General features: G+C 39.6%; 1 protein-coding gene across 2 annotated transcripts in view; it reads right to left on the bottom strand.

Annotated features, from left to right (window-relative positions):
- Positions 1-27,696, bottom strand: part of myo3b (myosin IIIB) — an 80,065-nt gene that overhangs the window by 25,727 nt on the left and 26,642 nt on the right. Inside the window, exons 14-32 of one of the 2 annotated variants that reach the window (XM_016668633.1) lie at positions 27,303-27,407; positions 26,644-26,727; positions 26,340-26,542; positions 26,163-26,258; positions 25,227-25,344; positions 25,013-25,139; positions 23,134-23,344; positions 22,214-22,361; positions 19,812-19,965; positions 19,420-19,508; positions 17,949-18,078; positions 10,125-10,204; positions 9,075-9,095; positions 7,834-7,911; positions 5,607-5,812; positions 3,117-3,228; positions 2,851-3,013; positions 2,386-2,466; positions 248-344 (exon numbers count right to left, since the gene is read on the bottom strand). In XM_016668633.1, coding sequence (XP_016524119.1) covers positions 248-344; positions 2,386-2,466; positions 2,851-3,013; positions 3,117-3,228; positions 5,607-5,812; positions 7,834-7,911; positions 9,075-9,095; positions 10,125-10,204; positions 17,949-18,078; positions 19,420-19,508; positions 19,812-19,965; positions 22,214-22,361; positions 23,134-23,344; positions 25,013-25,139; positions 25,227-25,344; positions 26,163-26,258; positions 26,340-26,542; positions 26,644-26,727; positions 27,303-27,407 — 2,303 coding nt within the window. Of the gene's footprint in view, positions 1-247; positions 345-2,385; positions 2,467-2,850; positions 3,014-3,116; positions 3,229-5,606; positions 5,813-7,833; positions 7,912-9,074; positions 9,096-10,124; positions 10,205-17,948; positions 18,079-19,419; positions 19,509-19,811; positions 19,966-22,213; positions 22,362-23,133; positions 23,345-25,012; positions 25,140-25,226; positions 25,345-26,159; positions 26,259-26,339; positions 26,543-26,643; positions 26,728-27,302; positions 27,408-27,696 lie in introns of both variants that reach the window. The other variant, XM_007546453.2, reaches the window with a different exon arrangement.

Below are 27,696 nucleotides of genomic sequence, written 5' to 3'. Positions count from 1 at the left end.
ATTCAGTGGGTTCGTCACAGAAACAAACATGGTTTAACACAATGAGTTGATAAAATTAAATTTATTTAAGTATAACACCAATACAGATTATTGAAGTAAAGACAGCAATCATGTTGTGGGGAGGTTAAATACAGAAACCCCAAGCAAATCAGCCCAGTAAAATGGCTACTTCAGAGAACTTCTTTTGCACAGTAAATCAAAAAAGGAAATGACTAAAACACTCAGTGACTATAAATCCTAATCTCACCTTGTGTGCTCTTCTTTGGTGGTCTTTCCTCTGGCCTCGTTGTGACATCGTTGCCCTGGGGATCCGTGGACGTGACGGACTCGATGGCCCCTGTAAACTGCACAGGATGACACCATGAGATGAACTCTGTGGTTTTGTCTCCTTTCCACGTTGTACAATACAATGTAGAGTCATGATCCGAATCTTTTATACTAGTCTTGATTAATATACCTTTGGGAAATTTAGATTTTTCTTTGTATTCTACTTGTCCATTTATAAAAGTTGGTTTTCTGGTTATTTGTTAAGCTGAAGAACTTTGACCTGTTAAACACAACAACCTGACCTGACTGGCCACTACTCATTTAATACCTTTAAATAGGTATTAAAGGCAGGCATTTAATTAGCTGAAGATAATATTTTAATAGATGTTGTGTTTTTATTGGCTGCAAGTTAAAAAAAAATCATCATAATGAACAGAAATACAGATTTGAAAACATTAGTCTTTGATATAATTATGAAACAAAAGGATTTTCCAGATGATTCATTTATTGAATGAATATAACATATATACAGAATTGGAAAAAAAAATAAGAAACCACTTAAAATGATCAGCTTCTCTGATTTTACTTTACATGTTTGAGTAAAATAAACATTGTTCTTTTATTCTATGTACTACTGACATGTCTCAAAACTTCCAAGCAAACATTTTGTATTTATTTGCAGAAAATGAAAAATTGAATAAATAACGATAACAATGTTGTTCTTTCAGACCTCAAATAATGCAAAGAAAACAAGTTCGTATTCATTTAGAAACAACAATACTAATGTTTTAACTCAGGAAGAGCTCAGAAATCAATGTTTGGTGGGACAACCATGAGGTTTTCAGTGGGGTTCATATATCTAAATATTTAAATATATGTATAAAGAAATAAATTCAGCACTCATTAAAGCTGAGCTTGTGTGATTATTGAGACGTATTAAGATTCTGACAGAGGGTGAAAGAAGCATGCCGGGTTAGTCCCTCGGCCCGCTTTGTGCTTTTCTGCCAAAATTATATGCACAGGGAAAGAATGCTCAAGTACATTATTGAGCAATGGTTCTCCTTTGCATGGCCTAATCTGATCGATGGTGAGCACGTCCCTCGGGTCCTGCTGAGATCTGAGAAGCCACCAGGCTCATACATTTGAAAGGCATCTGTTTATTTTCAAGATGCAAATGCAGCCCACCTCAAAGGCTATAAGCTGCGGAGAACACACAATGTGAATGTGCTGGAGTGCTGTGCCGGGAGGAGTGGGGGGGGTGGTTGGGGGCTGAGGCCCCACTTGTGTCAGGTTCAGGTCCCCCCCACCCCCACACCCCACCATCCCGTGAACCCCCGGCGGCCACACACAAACACCCTTGTCTGAAAAGAAAGGCAGTTGCGACAGAGAGGCTTTCCTCACACCAAAACCATGTTTACCCATTCAGCAGCTTTATTTACAAGGGCTTAATGGAGCACATTTACACAAGGTGTGCAGGCGACTGAGAAGCTCCATGTGGCAGATGAGGGCAGCCCTTAAGAGAGCCAGAGGAAACAATGCCAGATCTCCTCCCCCTGCCCTCCTCTCTCCAGCCCCTTTTGGCACCCTCTCTTGTCCTCCACTGAGAGGCTCAGAGGATCGGGGGGCTGGGGCTGGGAAGGTTAATGTGCCCACTTTGATCTTCGTCAAGGCACACTGAGTAAGAATTAATTTACATTTCAGATGAAAAGGTTGACAGTATAAAAAGGCATCTTGTTTCTGGTATGTGAGAGCTGTGTAATAGGCCAGGAATTTGAGAGAGGAAGTCGTGAGGAAACAGAAGGGATAAGCCCCTCTCTTGCCTTTACTGGGAATGAGATGAAAGGAAAGACGGATCTCAGTATGCACAGTTCTTCAGAAACATGGGGACCAAATGCTGCCCAAACTTTCAAAAGCGTTTCTCTATGCATTATTAATTAATAATTACTATTTTGCGGGCTACTCGGAGAGATCAAAAAGGTGTTCCACAAGGATGCAAGGCTTGTAGACCTTTGTCCACGCTCTTTTTGAAAAATTTCTCCCATACAGAATTACACATGACAGTCCAGATGTTGCGCATCGCTACGCGACGCACTTCTTAGCAAAATAAACATTTCGTACCTGACTGTATGCGGACTGCAGCTTGTTCCCGCTCCTTTCTTATCTGCTTCAGATTCTGCCGCGCAGCGTAGCCCCTCCAGGCTAGAAGAAGAGGGAGAAAACAATGTGTGTGAGCGAGATCCCTGACCTACCTCTGTGAAACAAAATAGACTGCAGATACTACACAAGATCCCACTTCAAAACACGGCTAAACCAGGTGGCCACAGAACGGCTCCCTTTGAACTCTCAGAGGCCTTATTGTTTGCTCTGAAGCATTGCTCTTAACCCTCGTGGGTCAACCTGTGGTTATCAAACTATGTCTTTCACTAAAATTCACAGACAACAAACCACAAAGAGACGAGGAAACGTCTAAACATTTAAACTGCAACTGTTTCAGCGCTGCAGAGCAAGACAAAACACGGGAACTCATTTGTGTGTTTTTGGTTTATGTTTGATTATTTCCTGTTTAAGTTAACAGAACTCCACCTGACTGGATGATGACGGCGCCGCGGCTTCTTTGCTCCTTTACTTTCCGGTATCGGCGGGCTCCCAGCCAGCCTTTAGCGTAAGCTTGCATCACCACCACCCGGGCTATCACCTCCCGCAGCAGCAGGTTCAGCTGCTCCACATGGTAGTACTTCAGAAACACCTGAAAGGACATTCAGTTCACCTATGCTCTCTTTCTTTTTAAGTTTGGCTTTTATAATAAAACACAAGCAAACCCAAACTTTAAAAGAATGAAATCATGCTACCTTTGTCTTCCCTAACACCGTGCCTTGCAGTTTGGCCCGTTCCAGTATAGCGACTGCGTTTTCTCTGTTTGTTTCGGGCATCTGGTGGGCGCGAAATGCAAGGTAGTAATATCTGTGAGACAAACACAAACAAGATAAAATTACAAAAACTGAAACCTTTGACTTCTGCAAATGACCTGAAAATCCCAAAACAAGATTTTTTTTTTTAATCACAAAATAAAGATTTTCCTAAAAAGCTTTAAATACATATTTCCTGCAGTTCTCTAACAATGAGCTTTGGAAGTTATTTTTACCTCCCTTTCCTTCCTGTTCACCTCGACGGGGGCTACAACTTTGGTCTGCATGCAGATTGTTCCAGGGGTTTAAAACTTTTTCAATTAATGCTTCAGTTGTAGAGATAGACAGATTCAGACAAGCAGATATTTTCCTATAGTCACATCCTTATTTACAAAGGTCTGCACACATCCGCTTAACTGCAAAGACATGTTTTATTGTCCTTCCAATTTTGAAGACTGTCTTGTAATCTTGTGCCTCATGTCACATCATATTTACCTGCAAGGAAGCAGGAAATCAAAGACTACTAATTAAATGTTCCTTAATACGCTGATCGATTTAAAAAACAATTTGTTTCATAGGAATTAGTAGGGGTTGTAAAAACAAAACAAAACAAAAAAAGACTATTTCCCAGTGTAACATTATAGGCAACATATGATTTCTTTAACATTAAGATTTTTCTCTGTGATGGTAATCTAATGTATTAAAAGTTAATTGATTCTAAAGATTTTCACAGATTTTTCACTGGTATGCCAAAAAGTACAGAGAAATCTGTATATTAGTACATGTTAATGACAAAAAAAGGAACTATAAAAACATTTGAAAGCTGTTTATGAAAGCAAAACAACAACAAAAATAACAAAATTATCTAAAAAAGTGTGGAAAGAGGAAAAGTTGTTCCTGACGTCCTCTTTTATTTAATTGGAAACCACAGCACTTTTAATTTTGTCAGCCACGTGCGCTACATCTTTGCCTTTAAAACTGTGATTAGTTGGAAAATCAGCTGTTCAGACAAAAAAGAGGCATATTGTTGCAAGATTGTTGAAAATGCAACCATCTGAGACCCATCACCGTGCATCCATCCCGCTGCTGCTTATTGCTCACATTGTCTGAGTTCGGGTTCTCTTGTTGTAGTTTAAAGAATAGCAGCACAGAACAGGGTGCTTGTGAGTGTTTGAACAGGGACATCAAGGCTCCAGAGCCCCTGGTTCATCTCCAGCACCACGGAGTTGGTCAAAAACAGAAGAACAACAAGAAGAAAAAAGTTCTTTGAACTCCCCTCCCTGCCTGGTCTAAAGCCTTTCATACTAATTCCTGTTGATACCTGTTATTTCTTTGATGGTAAATACAAAGCGCTGCAACATCAGACGAACCTTTGATATGGGAGCGCAAATTTAAATCAGTTTTTTACTAGGGGTGCAGTTTAGCCATTCGGGTCCGTCTGCACAACCCCGGCCGGGCTCAGGTGGGATGATGGCGACTCAGAAGCCGAGGTTAAAACCGAGGCGGCACACTCTCTCCAGCAGAATCACACGTGAAAAAGACAACAACAAAAAAAAAAAAAAAAACTGTTTTCATGTCAAGTCATGCATGATCCTCCAGTAATCACTCTGAAACGAGGAGCAAAAGTAGGACATGCAAGGAAGCATCACAAGCTCGCTCAAAGTTTCAGCTCACCAAAATTAAGCAAATACTTTAAAGCTTCCTTTCAGCAGTGAGACTAACCCGTCATCTCAGAGTTTTCTCCTACTGGCCGAAAGCCCAAGTTAATTAAATTTCAGATCATTTTAAAGCCTCCACATTAGAAGTGGATGAATTTTTCAAAGCAACATTGATCAAACATGAGGAGTTTTCTCTCAGACTCGTCTAAATATGTTTTTTATTTTTCTTGAAATGACTCAGGATGTTCAAGTTCAAGCCATGTTGAAAGCATTGTGTAAGTAAGTGGGAGTTATAAGATCATGTTCCACATTTCTAGGGGAAAAAAAAAGGCACCCTTACATAAAGTTCCCCTAATGATGAAGCTTGTTTTAATTGTGTTCTGATATAATACCAGTGGGACGGGGAGGCTAGGTTCGAGCGTTTCCAGGTCATTTGGTGCAAGAACAAACTCTCGTTATGAAGAGTAAAAGAAAACCCATTAAAATGCATCTCCCCTTATAATTACAGTTCCACCCTGTTTGAATTTTTTCATATTTTCCCAGACTACAGTATCCACCCAGTTAAAGTAGTCCAAAGATTAGGTGCCGCTCCATCACTAATGACTGCCAATTACTCAGCCTCTTGCTCGGCTCAACTTGGACTTCCATCTAATTAAAGAACTCGTGTTTTTGTGTGATACAGAGCGGCGCTAACTAGCTCTGCGTCCCCTCTGGAGGGTGCAGAACAGCGACGCAGAGTGGAAACGCAACCCCATCTCATCACCACCGCTACAACCTGTTGACAAACTCCTCGAACTGGATGCGGTGGGAGAAGCCTTGTCGGCGGATGTTGACCGTCTCCAGGATCCCAGTGTAGCGCAGTTGCACCATAACCCTCTCCTTGCAAAAGCGCAGCGCCTGCCTGTCATCGTTGGGTTTGATGCAGCGCACAAAGTGCGGCTGACCTATCACCATCTTGGAGAGCAGGTCCATCAGGGAGTACTGTGGAGAAAACAGTGGGAGGAGGAGATCATGAGTACTGTAAAAACAAATTTTATTTACAAAAAAAAAAGGTACAAGTTTTTCCACATAGCCTGATATGAAGCTGTACAGTACCTGAATTATTAACCTTTTCTAAATTCTCAGAGAATGGACAAACATACTTTTTATTATCTGACATATTTCTTTGCATTATATATATTTTTCATATACTGTAATGCTGGTCTTCGCAATATTACAAAAAACTTGGAGTAAGAATGCAGACCGTATAAAAGTTTAGAACTTCTAGGATCTATTTATTTCGTTGCTAAAAACACAAATTAAAGATTGAATGTTTGCTTTAAATGTGATATTTAAAGTCACATTTAAAGTCAGTCAATTTGCACATGGAGTGTCAATTTGTACACTTTTTAAAAGAAATTTAAATAGAATATACCTGAAATGCTTTGTTTTGTGCATCTTAAAGTTAAATTAATTACTAACTCCTTTTACTTGAAGTTACTTTCAGAATTCTACAAGTCGAGATGATTGAATCTTCATCAGCGTAGACAGAGTGTCTGCACAGTGTAGTATGAGATTAATTAACAAACATTACAGAGCATACATTTGCATTAAATCCATACGATATGGAATTATCTACGGTGGATGTGGAGTCTCTAACTTGACCCTTTTATGCCACAGAATTTTTTAACAAGTCCCAAAAAATGTGTAGCATCTTGGTTTAGCTTTACATAACATATATGCTAAAGTATAAAATCCATAACAAAGTTATATATTGTTTATTTAAAACTGCTAATATTTAATCACCACAGAAAAGTGGTATGAGAAGGAGGCACACATGATATGCCTACACTTCAAATCACTTGATCATTCACTACCAGGTTAATGTTTACTACTCCTAAAGGGGAGTATAGTCTGTTTCAGTAATGCTTTTGATTTGGTTCAATGTCAGAACTCTGACATCGAACCAAAACTTCTAAGTTGCAGGTTGAAAAGCCAGTTGGACTTCCTAACTACTATTACCAATACACACTGTTGTCATGTATTTTTCTCAATTTTGTGTGTTGAAACACGAGAGGAAAATATCCAAAAACAAACAAACAAACAAAAAACAGAAACTGCGTTTCCAGATGTGTCCAACTGGTTTAACTGCCTGCAAATTAATGAGTGTAAATTAATGGTTTATTGTTTAAACCATTAATCTGCATTAGTGGTTATAGGTACTCATTAATGATTACCGGTATAAACTTTATACCAACAACCATTATGTGCTAAACTCAGTGATGCTTTGAGAACCTAAACTTTTCAAGTTGACATTTAGTGTTTAAGGGAATGTGATAATTCCCACTACGAAGGACAAACGCGTCACAAATATGAGACGTCTTGTTTGCTAACGGTTTGAAGAGGGTTCAGATTTCATTAGGCATGCACAGCTGGCCAGTTCAAATGTTTACTACACAGTTGCTGTCAAATATGATTTTACTGATTTGAAACCCAGAATGAGCATCTACGTTTGAGCCGGGCGTTAGGAGGAGAGGCAGAAATAAAGACCTCCATTTGTCATGATACTATAAGAAGCTGGAACGGCTTCATGTCTTTAAACTTCCTCTCTCAAACTAGAACTTATCCTGGTCCTGAGTTGTACAACATAATGTTAATTTTATAAAATACATTTTCGATGTAGAATCACAGACGATGCTAATTTATCATCTATGATTATAAGTTTGATTCATTTTATCTGAATTGCCTGAGTGCCAGAGAGGGTTATAGATTCTTTCAAACTGTCTCTAGTCTTTCTTTGATCTTGCTATTGGCTGCTATTGATACTGTCGAAGTTCATCAATTGTGCATGAAGTACAATAAAACAGATTGCGGCATGGATTTTTTTTTTTTTTCCCCCCCAAGATTATTAGATACCCTCTAGAATCTTAAAAACAAAAGACACATTTAAAAATGTACATGTTTAAAGAAGTTAATTTATTGTACGTAAATAAATATGTGTACATTTTTTTGAGAACACCTACACGAAAGTAAGATGCCACAGTCTGCCTCCTCATGTTGGTGGTTTCTTCTGGGTGACGCATCATCTCCATAGTGTCCACCTGAACACAGACATTCACTGTTAAAACCCTGCTTTGACAAAGCAGGTCCAGCTCAACACAGGAGATCCGAATGTAATGCTGTTTGTTTGCAGCCTGGTCGTCCTCGGCAGAGGTAAAAGTGACATTATTGTAGCGGCTTTCCTTTCACCGAACAGGCAACTTGGGAATACACAGCTGCACTAACCGTGTCGTCGTCGTCGATGCAACAAAAAGCTGATAAACACTTAAAGCTAACAATCTAGAGAATAATTCGGCACTGCTGAGGGGCATGGGAAAATTGCAGAGCATTCCGGGTAATAAGAGTTGCCATCACCAAGCAGACAGTCATCCAAATGACGACGGATTAACGAGGACACAGTTTAAGCTTTCCAACAGCCCTTGCATTTCATAGCTTCATCAAAATTAATGATGCAATAGATATTTTATGGCAAGCCAATGTAGCAACGTGCATATCTGAAAACTTTCTTTTATTCTTGCTCAAAGGAAGGAAGGTATGCTCCCCGTGTGCAGGAACAGAATGAGATCTTCGCACACTTTGTACTCGAGTATGATCTGCTTTCAGAGGAGCAAATGATTATCTGGGACCCATTTCCACTATTCTAACAAGCAGCCCATCACTTTAATCTGGCAACTTTTTTCTTTACAAGTGTCCATTTCTGTCAACTTTTCTCCAGCTCCCATTGAGAACAAGGCAGCATGCATATTGCATCACTCCCACTGAGCTCTTATTAGGAAGTCTTTTTTCCCCTTCAAGAATAAGTGAGTAGGTGGAAGTTGGTGGAAGTTCATCAAAGAGGAGCTGATTTTCCACGGTTATTTTTCCTAAAACGTGGTGTGTTTGTGTCTAATTTTAAGAGGGCTATATTTTCTTTTTTTATAATCTAAGAGAGACATCACAGAGTATTTGTTTACATTGATAACACAGAATTGTGGCTGTGCGGGGAAAATAGTTCAAAAGAGATGATTTACATTTTTCTCTGCCAGCCTGTGATTGAAGTTTGAAAAGCGAAGCTTCACACAATTCAAAGTTGACAGGAACGTTCAGTTGATTTTGCAGAAATATGTTTGTCCATAAACTGCTCGCAATTTGGATCTGCTCTGCAGTTTTGGGGAAGTATGTGTTGTAGGTTTAGAAGGTTTTACTGTTGCAACTAAAGTCTTACCTTCATTAGGTATTTTGGAGACTTGCAGTGCAACACATGTTGGCAAATCACATAGAAATAGAGGGAAAAGAGAAATAGAAAGTAAAGACACTCAACATGAAGGAGGGTTTCACTCTAACCATCAGGTGACTTCATGTCTCTAAATGTAGGCAGGGAAGCTGTCACATTTTCTTGCTAGGAACGTGTCGCACCTGGTTTTCGTAAGTCTGCCTCCACAACAAATATGTATTTGTTTAGATTTGAAAAAACTGCAGGCGCGCAATTGTTTGGAGCCAGGTCATTTGGTCAGATGAGAATAAATTTGAGCTGTTTGGAAACTAATGTATGTAAAAATAAAAAGATGGTCATAAGACAGAACCCAGGACTGTCACAAAAAAGACATGATTAAAAAAACATGTTTGTGTCTGCTTTCCCTTGGTGAAACTTCATAGATTTGAAGTGAAAGATTAAGTATTGCTACTGTAATAAAATATACCTTTTCATACCTGGGATGGTGATAAGTTGAGTATTTATATGTAAAAAATAATTTTTAAAAAATTCAATTAAAATTCCATAAGAAATAAGATGCTAACATAGCATCAGTTGTCTAAATTATGTTATATAAAAACAAAAAGAGAAAAATAACACTATAAAGTGAACGCTATGTGGGGAAAACGTACAATCTGCTGCTTTAAAGGAACAATTTTGGCAACTGACGGTTACAAAAACCTTATTAAAGCATAATTTATTAGCAAGTAAAAGAAACAAAATATTTGAATGTGAACTGATACAACAATCTATCGAAGATGGTTAATGCATTTCCCCAATTTGCCAAACACCTCACTGTCTGTTAACAAGAAAAGTCTGTAAATCTAATATATGACTTTCAAGCTGCAGAAACCAAGTAACAGATGGCGATGCTGCCTCTCCGCAAGCGAGACAGCCAACAGGGTAGTCAATTAACATGGCTATGCTTCGCGGCGCAGCCTTTTACTGTGATTCTTATGGAGCGATGCCTGTGAGCAACAAATAAAAAGCATCATGTGTTGATTCACGCCAGTGGAATCGCACCTTGCTGCGTCCCGAGGTGAGCTGAGGGGGGAGAGATCTGGAGGCAGCGGTGACCCGAGCCCTGGACGTCGCCAGATTTCCTGTTGAAAATAAAATCATTACAATAGCAAGTCACTTTTATTAACAGATAAAAACCACAAAGTGCTTCACATTAAAATAGGGTATGGCTTTCACAAGCTCGTTATGTGTTTAAAAAAAAACAAAAAAAAAAAAAACGTAATGCCCATATAAAACTTTTAAACGTGATGCACATGTGAAAAACAAACAGATGATGCCATGTGAAGCTGATGCAAAACCCATAAACATGTGATGACCATGTGAAACACACAATTTACATATGATGCCCATGACAAAAACATAAACGTGTGACAGCCATGTAAAGCTGATGCATCTCATAAATTACATTTAATGCACATGCAAAACGTTTTTAAACAAAATTTGATATCCATGTGAAATTCTGAAACAACATGTGATATTCATGTGAACCACACACATGTGAAACCGATGCAAACCCATAAATTACTTTTGATGCCCATGTGAAACTTTTTTAAGCAAAATATATCCATGTGAAAAACAAACATGTGAAGCTGATGTGACACCCACAAATTGCATATGATGCCCATGTGAAAATCAAACTATATGTGATGACCATGTGAAGCTGATGTCCCCAAAAGTGATCAGATGAGTTAAAGAAAACCAGAACATTCATGAGTTTTTCAGTAAGTGTCGTAACTGTCAGTCTAGACTTGATCACTGGATATAAATGGTCTCCATATTGGGCAGTTTATTCATTAAAGCGCTTTAGACAAGAGTCACAAATAAGATCCAACAACAAGTCAAATCCCCAAAATGCAGAAAGGAAAAAAAGATGCCACATCATTATGGTTATGAAAAACAGGTTAAAGTTTGAACAGTCCAGATAGTCTTAGGATGATGGAAATGCTTATTGAGAAATACTGAAAACATCAAACTGTGGAAACTACACTACAGTGTTTGTGTTCATACAGCAGCCGGCTCATAAAAGACTGTTCAGAAGGAGCCTAAATCTCTGTGAATCCCATGGACTCAGGAGTGCAGCTGCATGCACAGCAGTCAAACATCCCTACACACACACACACGCACACAGTAGAAAGGATATGAGCATAGCATATGCAAGACAGTCTGAACATTTCAAAGTTTCTGCACAAGATGTCCAAATGTTTTCTCTGGCTATATCTTCAGAGGCTAAACTGTGATTAATAGCAGTGAAAGAAGCCTTTGAAGCAGGATTGGTGACATCAAAGTCCTAATCCATGGGTGGCAGGATTTTTATAATGAGTGGGAAGTATCTTAACACATTTCAAAGGGTTTACTCCATGAATAAACAATAGCTGCACAGATGTGCCACACACACCTTTAGAAAAATATGTCTGCAGACACAGGAGGCAGCATTACCCAGGCAGCCGTGTATGGCAAGGAGGTAAACCTTTGTAAGTTTTCTAAGATAAAGCCGAACTGACAGGCCAACAATTGTTCTAGATTTTCTACCACACGCAGACCAACTTTTTAAAATGCTAAATATGCAGCCGGCTCCTCCAATATGAAGTCTCACGTCAAGCGCCGAGGACGTCGTCTGACAGCCAGGCAGAGAAAAAAGAACAACTAAAGACCGGATCAGCAGCTGGCTTTCCTAAGAGGCCGATCAGATGAGTATTAGAAGTTTCAAATGCTGCGAGAGATTAAAATCAATTTCTGATGGATTAATTAACAGCCGTCCCTTTTCTAACTTTAGATAAAGGACGCCCTATTGGCAGTAAAGGTTCCTCAGTGAGCCAAAGCAGCGTAGTGCCTCGCGGGATAAAAATACACACAGAAATAGTAGTGCATACACTGCTGTAGTCAAAACAACCCAAAACATGATGAGAGAACACTTCAAAAGAGCCTTTTAAGCCGGTAGTGATGCTGCTTTTAGCTTCTGACAGTCGTCGGATGATTTCTATGTATTTTTCTGCACATTTATTTTCCTATTAGTGTTTTTTTTTTTCCTGCATTTGGCAAAGACTCCGACATGTTTAAATATGCCATTTTAAATTTGTAGGATATTTGTTCTTAAAAGTAACTACAGGATTATAAATAGAGCCTAAAAATATGTGACGGGATGGACATTCGAGCTGCTCGTTGCTCATTATGAACAAATGTTTGTGAGAGGGCCTTGTCTTTTAGGACATCAGGTTTCTACAAACTCAAGCGGCCCTTCGGCACAATCACCCCCCGCCCCCAAGAAGAAAAAAAAGAAGAAAAAAGTATGATCTTTAGGAACAGGGGCTGTTAAAACTGTGTCGGGTACATTACCAACACACAGGCAGGGAGGGCCCCGCTCCAATTAGCCCAGAGTAAAGCTGGATGGATTAATTGGAGTGGGTCTTGTGCAAATGAAGTGCGCTCTCTCCTCTCCCCATTAGTGCTGCTGGGCCAGATCATCTGAGCACATTTGTCATGATGAATTAGCGGCTGCGAGTGGAACGGGCTCGTGGAGTGTCACTGCGCTTTCACGCCTCTCACTTCCATGACACCATCAAGAGGAGATGAAGGGGGCTGCGCCGCGAAGAGGGAAACTGTGACAGTTGTACCTAAGCCTCGCAAACGGACACTCGCCGCTTTCTTCACTTATTCCTCGGTGGGTCGCATTAATTCATTCTTCTGGAGGATTTTGTACCCCCTCCGCTTCCCCACTTCAGACTACATGATTAGAGCATGGGTTAATAGTCAGTATCCTCAAAGATTTACGTCTCTCGAGACATAAAACCACGGGAACACCTGTGATGTCCAGCCCTGAAAGGAGACGCTCTCATTTAGATACAGTGAGGGAACTTGTCTAATGATGTGGATCATAATTATTCAAACAGAGAGACGGACAAGAAAGGGGAAGATTTGTTCTTTGACATTGAGAAAAAAGAAAAGAAAAAAAAAATCAGTTTCATGTGTTTTTAAGTTTCTGCCAGAGACGGTTCTCACTTTTATCCGTTCTCTCAAATGATGAAAATAAATGAAAGCGAAAAGAAGTTTTGATATGAGGGATTAAAAATTAAAAAAGGAGAGCAGGTGAGGGGAATACTCTCCATCGAGTCACTTAGTGGTGAGAAACAGGTGGACAAGCATCCCTGCTGTTCGTTTCGGCTTCACGCATGTTGCTCTTGGCGCTGACTTCCAGGACAAATGAAGAGAGTGGCAGAGGGGCGTGTGGGGAGGGGGCAGAGAGAGAGAAAAAAGAAAACCCTTCCCTGGCATCTGTGCGTTCACTTTGAAAATTAAGCCCAGCAAGAATCCTGCAGGAGAAAAAAAAAAGCTCAAGCTGGCAGTTGTATTGGGGCTCTATTGACAAGAATAGTCAATGTGCCTGGGATTAAAAAAGCAATCCTGCGTTCAATATGACACCTCCCTACACGCTTTTATGAGTGTCAGTGAGCGCCTTGTACTTCTGAAGCTGTGGATCGAGCTGTCGACACGGGGGGACAATCAAAGTTGTAAGAGCGAGCAGCCTTACCCCGAGCTGAGTGAGCAGAGGCTTGCCGGATATCTCCAGCGCTTTTCCCGCTCTCGTTTTCAAAACAGATGATCTCAAAACTCAACTCAGCAACCAAGCAAATTCGATTAAAAGACCCATAACCCTTCCCACCCCTCCGTAACCGCCACCGTTCATGCCTGGGGATGGCTTCGGGGGGGCTGCCGATTTAAATGCCATCCAGTACTGTCAAAGCAGATCAATCATGAAAAAGCATGGTGTAATTGGCTTTTAGTGACACAACACAGTGTTGCGTTTATCAAAGCATGTTGCGCCACGTGACTTCAGAGAGTAGGCTGCTTGCTACTGATGTGCAGAGTTTCGCGGTAAATCCCGCTGCTGACTCAAAACATTTTCCAAATACCACTATTTGGAAAGAGGAATAATAAAAGTATTACTCAGTGAGTGTCTTTCTTGGTAGAGGTCTGGAGGAAGATCTGTCTGTTGGGATGAAAATAGGCCTCTGCTGGGCAGAGAACAAAGAGCCAAACGTGTCACATATGGAGCCGGGAGAAGCCTGTCAGGACGATCTCCTTTTACATGAAGGCACACAGAGGATGGAAGAGCTGTGGCCTGACAGGAAGATGTAAAAAAAACAAAAAAACCTAAGTTTAAATGTTTGACACAGATGTGAGCCTTAAACTTTAAACCTTGAAAAGTTAGAGAACATTGTTGTTAAGAAAAAGCATCCAAGTGTGAGAAATTATCCAAGAAATTAAAATTATTATGTGATTATCAAGTGTCACGTCTTAAAAGCAACATTTCTTTGAATCCCAACGTTAAAAAAAACATTGGAAAGCTCAGTAAAACTTATTTAGTTAAGTATTGAAATCTAAACCATAAACTAAATCACATGAAACTTACATTTCTGCTAAATTTCCATCATTAAAAAGTACACTTAAAAGTTGTGGTTGTCTGAGTTTAAGACGTAAGTAGATTTTTGTAAATGCTGGCAAAAATACATAAACACACACACACACACACTCTCTCAGATGGAGCCTCCAAAGATTTTTCTGAAGGTGGAGCCTGGATGTAAGACACACTGCATCTCTCAGATGCAAATTTCTTCCCTTGACAGGCGAAGGGAGAAGTTAAATCTGACTATGCATGTAAATTTCACCTCAGTTTAAGGAATTTAATCACACACAGGAAGGTTTCCTAAATTATGACTCAGAAAGGCAACAAATAACATTGGAGGAGCTCAAACAAGTTAATTTCAGAGGCAGGACACATCTAATCAGTTATTGGGCTGTAAAATGCTAAACCGTTCAAACAGATGCTTCACATGTCAGACATATTTAGATTTTCCAGATTATTTAAACAAGTCCTCTGTCAGTAAACAGTCTGTTGGCCAACTCTGTCTTCTCTTTAAATGTTATAGTGTTGAGATAGGAAAAATACAAAACATATAACCGAGCAGTAAAAGTTACATTGGTTTGTAACACTGATAACACTTTGAGAATAACAGCAAGGCTAAGTAGATAACTAGCAAGAAGTTACTCAAATTTTATCCTTCTGGGATTTCAAAAACTACCTGCTGGACAATATACTGGATTTAAAAATGTTGGAAATTCCTAACATAAAGTAGGAATATAAAAAATAACCAGACACTGCTGTTACATTTAGGTATGCTAACTGTGCTAGCGGTGCTAATCGCTTACAGTAGTTGTTCCAAACTGGTGTTGCAGTCATTTACAGTCACCTATGTACATGACTTTGCTTCACAGATAACCTTCTGTTTTGCATTATTTGCTTAGTGTCACTTTTCAAAATCACAAGCAACAATGCCGTACGCACACTAAGCTAGCTATTAGGTTCGCTATTTCATCATCTGCAGTTTTCAGGAAGTGTTTCCAATGAGGTTAAACCCAAACGCCTAACTGGGCGTCATAGTAGTGTGAAAACAAACGTGGTGCACTACTAGTATGTCTCCTGTTTGTTGCATTTTTGTGACATTTTTCTGTCCCCCAGTTAATGGACTGTGTTGGTTGATGCGGTGCATCACCCTAACTATACCATTATCCTATGAACCTACCACTGTAGGATGTTCAGGAAGTGTGTATTACAGGTCAGCTGTATGGGCCACTTTTACAACGGAAACAGAGAAAAATGTTGTACTGAACTGCACCAACTCCTACATTATCTGAAGTAAACACAGGGGATACTGCTGTTTAGGATTACAAACGCGCTGTAATTTCTGTAAAGTCTCCACCTGCACTACTCCGCAAAATATTCACCATTCATAAATTGTGGGGAGGCGCAGTCCTCTTTTACGAGGACAAAAAGAGCGCATCAGTAGTAATAATAAATGCAGTCACACTTTATATCACAACACTTTTTGTGCTGGAACAAAGGACTGGCAGTGTTGAGGTGCAGTGTGTACAATCAGCAGGCCCAGGCAGCCCTGAGGCAACACACACACTCTCTGACACACACACACAGAACCACTGAAGGTGGCCCAGGCCCTGGTAGGCCTGACTTAGCTGCGCCAATTCAAACACTCTGATCCCTCTCCCTCAGTCTGGGAAAGACCCTGGCTCTCAGGAATTTGTCCATGCAAATGCATCCCATTTCCTCTGACAAAACACCACCACATGTCCAGGCCTCAAGGACCCGCTTTCTCCGGGGGCTCAAGTGGCCTCGCTACTCACAGCCTGGGAGATTTTTACTTTCTGGGGCTTTCCTGCCTCCCTGATGCTTACCGAGCACAAACATTACAGCAGGACTATCAAATTTTCAAAGTGGGCATGTAAAAGAGACAGAGAAAAACATGCATGTGTTAGGATTGAGAAAATACAAAGTAAGGGAATATGAGCTGGGACGAATTCGTCCTTCAGGTACATATATATGTGTTCTTGGACTTCCTTGGACAGATATTTCAACCTCAGTTGGAGAGGCTGCAGGTCTACGAGGGTGTCCCCTAGTGGTGATACTGAGAGGAGCCCCAGAGACTCAAACCACCCTGGTGTAAAAACTGATTTCCATCAGATCCTCTCAGATAATGGTAATTTCACAGATAACAGTGAATCTATAACGTGGCAGGGAGATGCAAATTAAATCCCTCCAAAAATTCTACCCTGAAGAACAGATTTCTAATTTTCTTATGCTGTGCTGTATCTCACTTTGAACAGAACTCCGTCTTTTCCAGACTGATAAGACAGACCAGCTTTTATCTTCAGAGATGATCTGTACTTTCAAAAACTGCAGCAGGGCGACCAGACCTCCAGCTCTTAACAAACAGGCTAACTGCTCACACTGAGCTTTGTTTAAGCCTTTTAGCAAGTTTAAAAATGCACATAAACAATTTATTTCTCCAATAAATCCGCACATTAACGTGATTCTTTCCTCTGAATGGCAGAGCAGACAAAACCACAGAGCAATAAGAGAATAAAGAAGAAGCTTTTAGATGTAAGAGACTCCTACAGTAAACATTACAGCACATCTCAGCTTCTATTCAGTGCCAGTGTTTACTGAAAAGATGTGTTCAATGCATTTGTTTTTATGGTGTGCACTTCTCTGAAGGTGTTAACTGCAGGAGGAAATAGCTGAAGGCTCCCTTGTGCACAAGCTGCAATAGAAGTTTACAGACGTCACAAATTTCCACAGCTTGGGAGCCTTTTGTGAATCGAAGCCCCTTCTTAATGCAGCTGGGAGCGAAAGCAGGCCTTTACAGCCCCCCCCCACCCTAAAATAGGATGTGGATCACATAATGTGGCTTAGCTGAAATAAAGGAGAGGGGATCTGATCATTTAAGACATCTATTAGCATTTCAGCTAAGTCAAGTGACCAGGAGGCCTCAGCTCCGGCTAATGACGAGCACGTTACTCTACCTTCATTTAAAAAACAGAAAAGAGGTGGGACGAGTTGCTTTTGTGTTCCCTAAATACTGTTTCCTCATCCCCCGGGTATTTAGAAACCTTATCATAAAATATCCCTCCGCACCCACAATTTGCAGATAGCATTCAGCAGTGGGAAACCAAGAGGGAAAGCTTAGTGAAAATAAAAACAGAGCGCCGCGCAGAGAGCTGAGCCTCTCCAGAGATAATGGAGAGTGCAGATTTATCCGAGAACGGCGCGCAGAGGCTTGAAGTGGAGGAGGACCAGTGGATGGCTGGAAGCCGCGTCTTTAAGAAACCCACTTACCTGAACGTTTATAGAAGCAGCACTTATACAGCATCACCATCACACAAACTGCCTGTCTCAAAAGTTTCCGTTTCTATTGTGATGACGAGAACAATGTCACCTGAAATTTGCTAAATTGGCATAATTTTCCTTTGTCGTACCTGTTTTAGTCAGAGGGCTGGAAAACAGCTGCTGAAGGAGTTTGTTCTCCGATGTTCTCAACACCAAAACGATGTCTGCAGGAAGAGTGTCCCGGTTCTTTTCCAGAAATCCATTTACGTTGTACATCACCTGTCGAGCAGAACGCCAGAAATACAAACAAAAACCTTAAATATTAGGGAACCAAGCAATTTTCTTAAAGCAACGCACTCTGTTCTGTGTCAAAGTAAGCAACAAGAAGTTATCCAATATATACGAAATACTACTATAGTTTGATAGCATAAACATGTAACATTTCTTAAACAAAACGTAGGGAATGTTCATATAAAGGTACAGCCATATAAAAAATTTTAAGTTTAAAATTGAGTTTTTACAGCCTGAACCTCGTTGAAACTAATGGTTTACTTTCCTGAAAGTTACTGGGTGCTTTCAATATCTCTTTAAGGAACTTAATGGGTATACTTCCCAAAACTTTCCCAGAACAGACCAGGTACTTTCCTGAACTTACACGTTGCCGATTACTTTCCTGAATTTAACGAGTGCTTTTCAGAACTTGATGTGTGATTTAGTCCATAACTATGAAAGTTTCAGGAAAGAACCCAATAAGTTCCTGGAAGCTAACCTAACAATCCCAGGAAACCATTGGCTGTATTATGTGGTACTAGTTAAAAATCGTATATATATTATTTATTCTTAAACTTTGTGTTTTATGTAATTTTGATGTTACAAGAAGGGTTTTTTATTTTAGATAAAAAAAAGCATCTCGTCAACTTTTACTGCAGTTGGAGTCACTTTTAAGTCAGTTGTTTGGCCGGTGTCTCTACTGAGCCTCATAGCAGTATGTACTGTATGAACAAGCAATCAAGAAGATGCAGTCGAGATATAAAAACAATAAGACCATATTTCTCATCAAAGTGAGATCTGTGTTTGTGCCATCTAGAGGCTGGTTTAGTCCAAGCTAAACATATGAAGATCTGTGTTCATGAAAGCATTCACAGAAAGCATTTATTAAGCTAATATAAGGTCTGTGATGTAATCAGACAATAAAACCTCTCGTCAGGCTGGCTGACAGCGCCTGGTTACAGCCTACAAGTATAAAGCTCAGGCCTATTTCACTATGGAGTTTTTTTGTTTGATTGTTTACACAATAATTACAAATTTGCTTAAATTCAGATTGCAATCAATCAATCAATCAACTTTGCTTCTATAGCATATTTCAAAAACCACTAGGGTAGCCAAAGTGCTGCACATTAAAAACAAACTAACACCTCATCTCATTCTCATGAGCCCAGAATGATCCGAGTGCATCACTTCAAATCTTTGCTGTAAAAAAAAAATGCAGGTTGAGACTAAGTGAGAGTCTGTGTGTGTGTGTGTGTGTGTGTGTGTGTGGGTGTGTGTGTGTGTGTGTGTGTGTGTGTGTATGTATTATTAAATTTATGTTCCAAAATCTAGCAAGCAAACATGTGATACCTTTCCAGCATAATGCTGTATTCCGAAGCAAAGGTCCATGCATTTAGGAATCCAAAAATATTTGCAACGCAGATTGTCTTCAAATTTATCTGTGAGCAAGACATAAAAAGAGAATAAAACGGGGTGTTAAAAGGCTTTACATGCATAATGAGCTGCAGCTACAGTGCTGTGAAAAAGTATTTTCCTCCCTACAGGTTTCATCTGTTTGCTTTTTTGTCACACTTCAGTGTTTCAGATCATCAAACAAATGTTATTGTCAGACGAAGATAAGCCAAATAAACTCAAAAAGCTTTCATAATGTACTAAAAGCTATCCAAACCAACCTGACCCTGTGTGGAAAAAACTAACGCTGCACCTCTGTGGATGGGGCCACAGGTTATTCACTGTCTTACCCACAAGGGTCTGATCGGTGGCCTGGGGGAAGCGACTCTCCTCATCCAGTAAGGATAAAAGCCCCATCGGCTTCTGCAGGAACATGTCCAGAATGGGCCTGTTGTCCTCATACTCCACCAGGCTGGCATCCACTCCCTCGCTCTGGTATTCCATCTAATTAGGACCAGAAAATATAGAATAAACCAGTTAATGGTTTTTCTAAATGACCCAATTAGACAATCTGGGGTAAATATGATTTGTGGCTGTGCGTATGTGCAGAGGAGGGGGGGCAGAAAAGAGCTCATAATCAACTAAACCAAAGAGCTGCAGCTGGCTGTGTGATGAAGTTTACAGCATAATAGAATGAATGCATAATACAGAGGCGCTCCAAACTAACAAATAGAGCCACTTACTTATTCATAATTTATTTCAATGTGCAAATAACCCGCAGTGATATCTTATTATGGCATCTATTTAACGTCAGATCAAAAAGTTCCTTTAAATATATATTTTACTAATAAAGTAGAACCAATGGATCTAAACCCTCCTCATGTTTAAGTCATCATCTTGGAATAATCAGTTTGAGCACAGCAGCAACGAAGACGTGCACACCAAATAAAGATCCCTCTTGTACAGAACATTAGCCCCACAACTCAGTAGAAACTTTTTCACAAGCTTAAGACCTAATTTTCAATTATCACAGCATCATTTAAAGCAGAATATTCAGCTTTTGATGTAAACGTATTCACACTTTTTCACATTTTCTTACGTCAAAACCACAAACTTCAGTGCAAATTTGTGGGATTTTATGTGGCAGACACACACAAAGCTGCGCATAATTGTGAAATGGAAATGAAATAACAGCATAATGAAAACTAAGAAACACAGCAGACGGGTCTGAGATGAAGTTGTAAAGACATTTAAAGGAAGAGTACAGCTCAACTGTAAAGCCTACCAAGATATGGCCGTCTACCTAAAATTACAAAGCTGAGCAAAGAGAGAATTAATCCGAGAAGCAGCAAAGAGGCCAAACTGCAGGTGTGGAGGAGCTGCAGAGAGCCACGGTTCAGGTGGACTACTAGTTATTCTGTCAGCAGAATAAGTAATGCATTCCACTAATCTAGCCTATAGAGAAAAGAAAATTAAACAAGTGACCACAGCATCTCCAAAACATGAAAAATTAATCGGAAACGTACATATATAAGCCACACCGGGCTATAAGCCGCTCTCGGTTTTCCAAAAGGATTTAAACCTGCTGGATTTATTAAGAACGCAGTCCTGCGTCTCCAATGCTGAACCATGGATTCATTCACGCCGGGTGTATGTGCAGCGGCTGTATTTCCCTCATGTACCGCCAGATCGATAGCCTTCAACTTAAAAGCTGCATCATCTGAACTTCTTCGTGTGGTTTCCATGATGAGGGGATTATGATTTTGAAAACATTTCTCCGTCGTGCCTGTTGCTAGCATGTGCTTGTTCTAAAATGAAAATCATCACTTTCTTCTTTGATTTCCAATTTTGACTTCCAATGATTCACTTCCTGCTAAAGCACCCCCTGGTGGTTGAAGAAAAATCCACAGAAAAGTCGCACGGGGCTATAAGCCGCATGGTTCAAAACATAGGAAAAAAAGTAGCGGCTTATGGTCTGAAAAATACATAATGGTTGAGAGGCACGTGTCAGGATTTTAAAATTGATCCTCACAGTTACACACCTTCCAATTTGAGCAAGTTTGTTTATTTAGACAAGAAGGTGCAAGAAATGTAGTCATCTGATGTGCAAAGCTGGTAGAAACATACCACAACAGTCAAGGTTCAGGTCGTTGTATTTGCCTAATTTGAAAATTAAGCACTGCTTAGTGTTGGTTTTTCTCATAAACATAGGCTGTATCAAAATATCCAAATGTCAGGGGGGGTGGGGATATTTTTTTTACAAACATAGTACTTTAATCTTGCTGCTATAGATAAATACTAAAGACTAAGCAGAGCAGAGGACAAGAGACTGGAAGCAACGAATCACATCCTGTGGCTTGTGCTTTAGTTCAGTATTTGTTAATAAGCAAAACAACAACTTTCACTTTACCTTGGAGAAACAGCTGTTAGTGTTAACTTAAAGGCGTTGTATTAAAAGGCTCCTTGATTAACGTCTATTCATTTCCATCAAGCAAAGCAAAAGCTTGACACACTTCAAAGTAAACAGCTTCATTAAGTCAATTAAGAGTAATTTTGTAGAGCACAAGTGTATGCTAACAAATAAGCGAGATGTCATGTTGCGAACAAACAAATAAATAAGTACAAGTAGTTATTTTCAAAACAGCATTTTGTTTAAATGGCTCTTCACTCACAACACATTAGGAGAGAATCTCGAGCTAAAATGTGTTTGCAAAGTGTATTGGCATGACGGTTTTCTGCAGGAAAAACTCACCTGCTCAAGGGCGAATATGTGCTGGTTGAAATAAAACTGGATCTGCTCATTTGCAATGTTGATGCACAATTGTTCAAACGAGTTCTTCTTGAAGTTTTCGAATCCAAAGATGTCCAGGATTCCCACATTCATGCAGCTCTCTGCGGCACTTCAAAGGAGAAAAGCGGGACAAACAAACTTATTCTTCTGTGTTGGAGGAAGCTGCAAATCCCCCAGCAGCCGTAATAATTGATAAAACTTTAATGATAATCCAAGTTCAACCCATATACAGAGTCGGATCTGGAAGAAATCACAAACATCGGGTATTATAAAAGCTCTGTGACTGGTTTTGTTTCAGTCTCAAACCTCGGAGTGTTTTCAGAGTCTGCACAAACAAAACAATGTTACAGCACGGTCGAAGAGTTAACATGTTTTTGAACGATATTTTACATTATATTCATGCTCCTGCTTCTTAATCAGTCATTCCCCACATGAAGTAAAGGTCACCTTAAAAGCCTGCTCTGCCCAGTTATTACAGGCAATAAGGAATCAGAAAAGATGAGCTGAATTTAGACAGGAACTCTGGCTTCTCCTCATTTCTGTGAGACGACTCTTTGACACTCAATGCTCATATTTATAAAGGAATTCTTTTGGATCAATGAAGAGCCTCTTTGGAGTCTCTCTGAAGTCTTTTTAATCATCTGAACATTATTTTCTCCGCACGCAACTCTGTATCAAAAATTTATTAAAACTTCTATTTTTTTTTTGCTCTTCTTTTGCTTGTCTTGTGCGTGCCCATTGATATTCTCCTCTGCATCTTTGCATCCTCCCCTGCAGACGTCCGCAGAGGTCATCGGGGCTTTGCAGAGGTTCTGCGCCGGCGTCTGAGACAATCAACAAAGGTGGCATTGACATCTTCACAGATGTACACACACTCTCACCAGATCTTCATGTCGGGCTGCAGCAGCGAATTGATGCGGTTGACGATCCAGCTGAAGAGGCGTCCGTACAAGGCCTTGGACATGGCGTCTCGGACGTCGGCGGCTTTGTCCACGGTGTTGGTGCGGATGATGGTCTCGCCTCTCGTGACCACGCACTGAGAGGTCAGCGCTTCCTGGAGCTCCTCGGAGCCGATGCTGAGCAGAGACGCAGCTGAAAACGAAGGTAATTTGAACAATCATTTTCATCTAAATATAAGATTTGTCTTTTGAATAAAGCACATAATGCCATTCAGAAAGGCGTGGTTTTGCTTCAGGAGGATCATCATAAACTGAAAGTCTTTTATATTTCACCCACATTTACATTCTGCTTCGGTAAAAAATGTTTCAGACGTGATCAATAGTGGGGAAAAGGAGCTGGTAAATATAAAAGAGGCTACAAACAACCCATGCATGTGTCAATATATAATGAAATTTCTATATTCACACAAGCGTGTAAATAATTTTCAACACAGTCTGAGGGACTCCGTCTGTGGGAAGTGTGTGCAATAGAAGACTGAACAGTAGTTGGTTCTAGAGTAATGAATCCAAATGTGGGAAGCCATTTGTGCGCTGCCTATACACATATAAAAACACTATGATAATAGTTCTTATAAAGCTCTTCTATCGACTTTGGTTTCTCCAGGAACGTTGAGAAGATCTGCAATGGGCTCGTTTGTAAAAAGTCCTCTTTTGTTCAGATAAGTCTGTGTCAAATGAGTTTTTACTAAAACATTGTTACACACAAGTACGTTCTAAAATGGCCAGGTGCCGGGAATCGAACTGTGGACAACTGCAGCCACTACTTATGGTGTGCCAGCCCTACCACTGAGCTACAGTATGTGGCGTCTCTGAGATAAGTCGTTTTTATCGGTGACGGAAACTCAATTATACACTTCAACCCTCAGTTTACATTGTTTAGTCTTCTTTTGTTAGATGCCCATCTAAACGGGTCTAAAGCTTTGTGGTCATCCCTGCCTCTTTAAGCTCTGCACAGTATACTGTATAGTACACATGTAATAATGTAAAATAATGTAACATATCATATTATCATAATCTGATCTGATATAATATAAGATAAAATGAAAGCACTAATAAATACACTAGTAATTTTGTAAGGTTTTTGCTAAACTGTTGTCTTTTGGTTTAATTTTCTTTTTCTTTTGTCAGAGGGATGTTTTTTGTACTTCTGCTGTAAATTTGTCCTGAAGGAAAAATATGTTTTGTGAATTATTTTGTTTATATAGAAAGAGAAGGGATACACCAGACTAAACAGCTCTTCTGTCTCCTACAGAATACGGAAAATCAATATAGTGAGAGATATTTTTTGTTCTGTGATCTCTTCATTAGGTCGGATAGCTGTTTGTTTTATGTCCTGCAAGCTGAACGTTTAGATCAAAAACACTTTTTTTCTGTTATTCTTAAATCACTTTGCATTAAAGCCCAAAAGCAAGTGTCATAAAATCATTTAAACACATTTTCTTTGGTAATAAAACTTTATCCATTTTTTTACAGTAATCAGTTAAGACTTATCAGTTTTGCAAATTTTATGTAGAAGGAGCAAAGACATAAATAATCACAATAGTAGCATCCATAATTTTGATGGATATGTTTGTGAAATGTTTCAGCTTTCAACTGTGTTGTTGTTCTGTTTCCTACAATATAGTTTTTTTGTTTGTTTGTTGTTTTTTTTTGCTTTTTGTGGTACGCGTTGCTCCAATGTGCCGTAACACATTTTAGAAAGAAAGTGCCTGACAATCATTCATCTAAACAAGTTTCAAATGGTTTCGTTGAAAACAGGAGATCGTCGTTACAGACAGAGAGCCGAGCTGCTGCGTCTCACCGTTCTCTAAGGCCTCTGAGTTAGGCACGTCACTCTTATCTGTGTGGTGATGAGACGTGATGGCAGTAAACTCAATATTGCCCGTGTTCAGAATGCCTGACAGAATCCTGTAAACAGAGTTCACCTCCTGTGAAAAGAAAAGCATGAAAGAGAACCCAGTCATCGTGGCACTTAAAGAAAATACACGTTTAAGTATTTAAGTCATGCAAAGTACTTCTTCTGTGAAGCCGATGTTTCTGAAACACTCCTGAATTGCGTCAAACTGCTCCTTGTACTGTTTCCTCGAGACAATGTCCTGCATCACTTTGCTCTGCTGACTGTCAATGTACCTGCAGAGAGAGAGAGAGCGATTATGAGAGAAGATGTCAAGTTTCAATACCAGGAAAGTTACGCATGTCAGCGTTTGTCAAAAAGAGAAACAACACAATGGAAAAATAAAAACAAATCTAAGAACGGGTTACAGGTTTCTTCTCTTTTCACTCAAAATTTTGCTAGGTAATGTAAAAAAAAAAAATTACATCAGACACAGATAACTGAGCAAATACAAGAAATGTATAGTCACAACTCTTGTTGCAATATCCATGTATGGAGTATTGCAAATCAGTATTACACCAAATATTTTATCTTCAGTGCCAAAAAATAAATTTTAAATGTTAGCATTTTATTACCTGAACTTTCACTACCCGCAATGCTAACACTTCATGTACATTTTTAATAGTGGAAGTGATAAAAACAAAACTAAAAGAAAGAAAAGAGTCTAAAAAGTATGTATTATGACTGATGCATTTTCCTAATGTTATGCAGCTTCCATCAGTATTTAAATGGTACATTTAATAAGGAAAATAGTTAGCAACTCAACTTGGTCCAAGTTGAGTAACAGGCCCATTCTTAAGTTATAAAAGTAAGTTTACCATAATATTTTTTGTCAGATATTAAAATGTGCTTTATGATCTAAAACATTTTGGTGTGACAAAAAATTAAAAAAAACTGAAAAATATAAAAGGGGGTGAGCACCTAATGTTTTACAACATTTTATGTTAAAGCCAGGTTTGGAAAAAGGTTCACACACTTGTGATTTTATTTTTAAGAAACATGTCAGAGCCAGGCATAAATTCAGCGTATCAGCACATAAAACTGCAGTACAAACCGAGGAGGCGTCCTGTCCGGCAGCCTGTAAGTCTTCAGCTTGGACTGGTGGTAAAGCCCGGCGTACATGTAGTAAAATATATGAAAGTTCTTCTCCCCGCTGAATCAAGAGCAAACATCAAACATTTGTTAGAAGCGTAACACAAATTTAAATATACGGCGAGTTAAAGGTTTCACTCACGCTGCTTGCTTGATAACCCGCGATTTCTCCAGCAGATATTCGGAGATCTTTGCCCCGATGACGGCTCCAGTCGGTGTGAACTTCATCTCCAGGTATTTACCAAACCGGCTGGAGTTATCGTTGATGGCTGTGCAGGCGTTTCCGAAGGCTTCGACCAGAGGGTTGACCTGCAGGATCTTCTCCCGCAGAGTCCGGTTGTTTGCCTGAGAGAAACATCGAGTGCATTCTCAGTTTTGCATGAGGGAATAACAGATTGCTTGGTAAACACTGTCCAGTGAGAAATATTGATCATGTGAGAAAATACCTTTCCTAAGAAGGTAAGATGTTGAACAATCAAATGAGCACTTTCCGTCTTCCCTGCTCCACTTTCACCACTAATGATGATGCACTAAAAGAACAGCAAAAACAAATTGTCAACCAATATACAACTTGGACATTTTTTCATGGTTTAACAGACAAACTATCAAGACTACAGTCCACACCGTCAATGTGGGCCAGCTGCTTTTACATATGTTGTAGAAAATCAGCAAGGTTTAAACTTTACAAGAGGATACAAAAAAAGGGGGAGTGGGGGGATAAAATACACAACAGGGAAGATAAAAGTTTGGTTGGAAAAAAAAGCAGCCTTTTGTTATTATGTAGAGAGACATATTTAGCTAAAAATCCAAATGAACTGCATAAAATGTAACTATTTATTTGCATTTCATGCTACAGGCTTGTCTAAAACCTAAGGAGGGAGCTGAAGCTTTGAGCTGTTTCTGTACGAAGGAGAGGAGTGGGGTAACTTCCTGCATTGATATTCTGTCCCTACAGACTGAAATGGCCTCATAGCTCAGTGTATGTCTCTTTTAAGATCGCACACTGAAAAAATAACACATATATAGTCTGAATTGATCATTTCAGTCCAACAGGATGAACTTAAACTTTTTTATCAATATGTAATACTGTATTCCTCCAGAGGACCTGGTCTTTGCAGAAAGTCACCATTCCTTGGTACGCTGCATCTGCTGTGGCAAAGATGTGTGGAGGGTTGTCACCTCTCTTTACGCCATGATACAGCTTAGAAAACTAAAGAAGAAAAACGAAAGAGTTTATAAGAGGGTGCAGATCACATACATACAATTGTCAAAAAGTCTGCAATTTCGTGGTTTTCGTCCTAGTTTGGGCCAGACATGACAGGTCAACTTCCCTGATAGCAGGGCAGATTGCAGAAAATGGTTAAAATTACTTGTCAAATTGTGTTTCCATCGTCTCCATAGCACAATAGTTTAGAGATCATTAAACGTGTTGATCCTGATTTATTTATCTTTATCTATTTTTTGTGAAAGCAGCTCACTTCAAGTTTGTTATGTGCAAT

The sequence above is a fragment of the Poecilia formosa genome, unplaced genomic scaffold (genome assembly GCF_000485575.1).
Source record: "Poecilia formosa unplaced genomic scaffold, Poecilia_formosa-5.1.2 Scaffold16, whole genome shotgun sequence".
NCBI lineage: Eukaryota > Metazoa > Chordata > Actinopteri > Cyprinodontiformes > Poeciliidae > Poecilia > Poecilia formosa.
The sequence above is the reverse complement of the archived record's forward strand: the minus strand, read 5'-3'. Positions and strand labels throughout refer to the sequence as shown.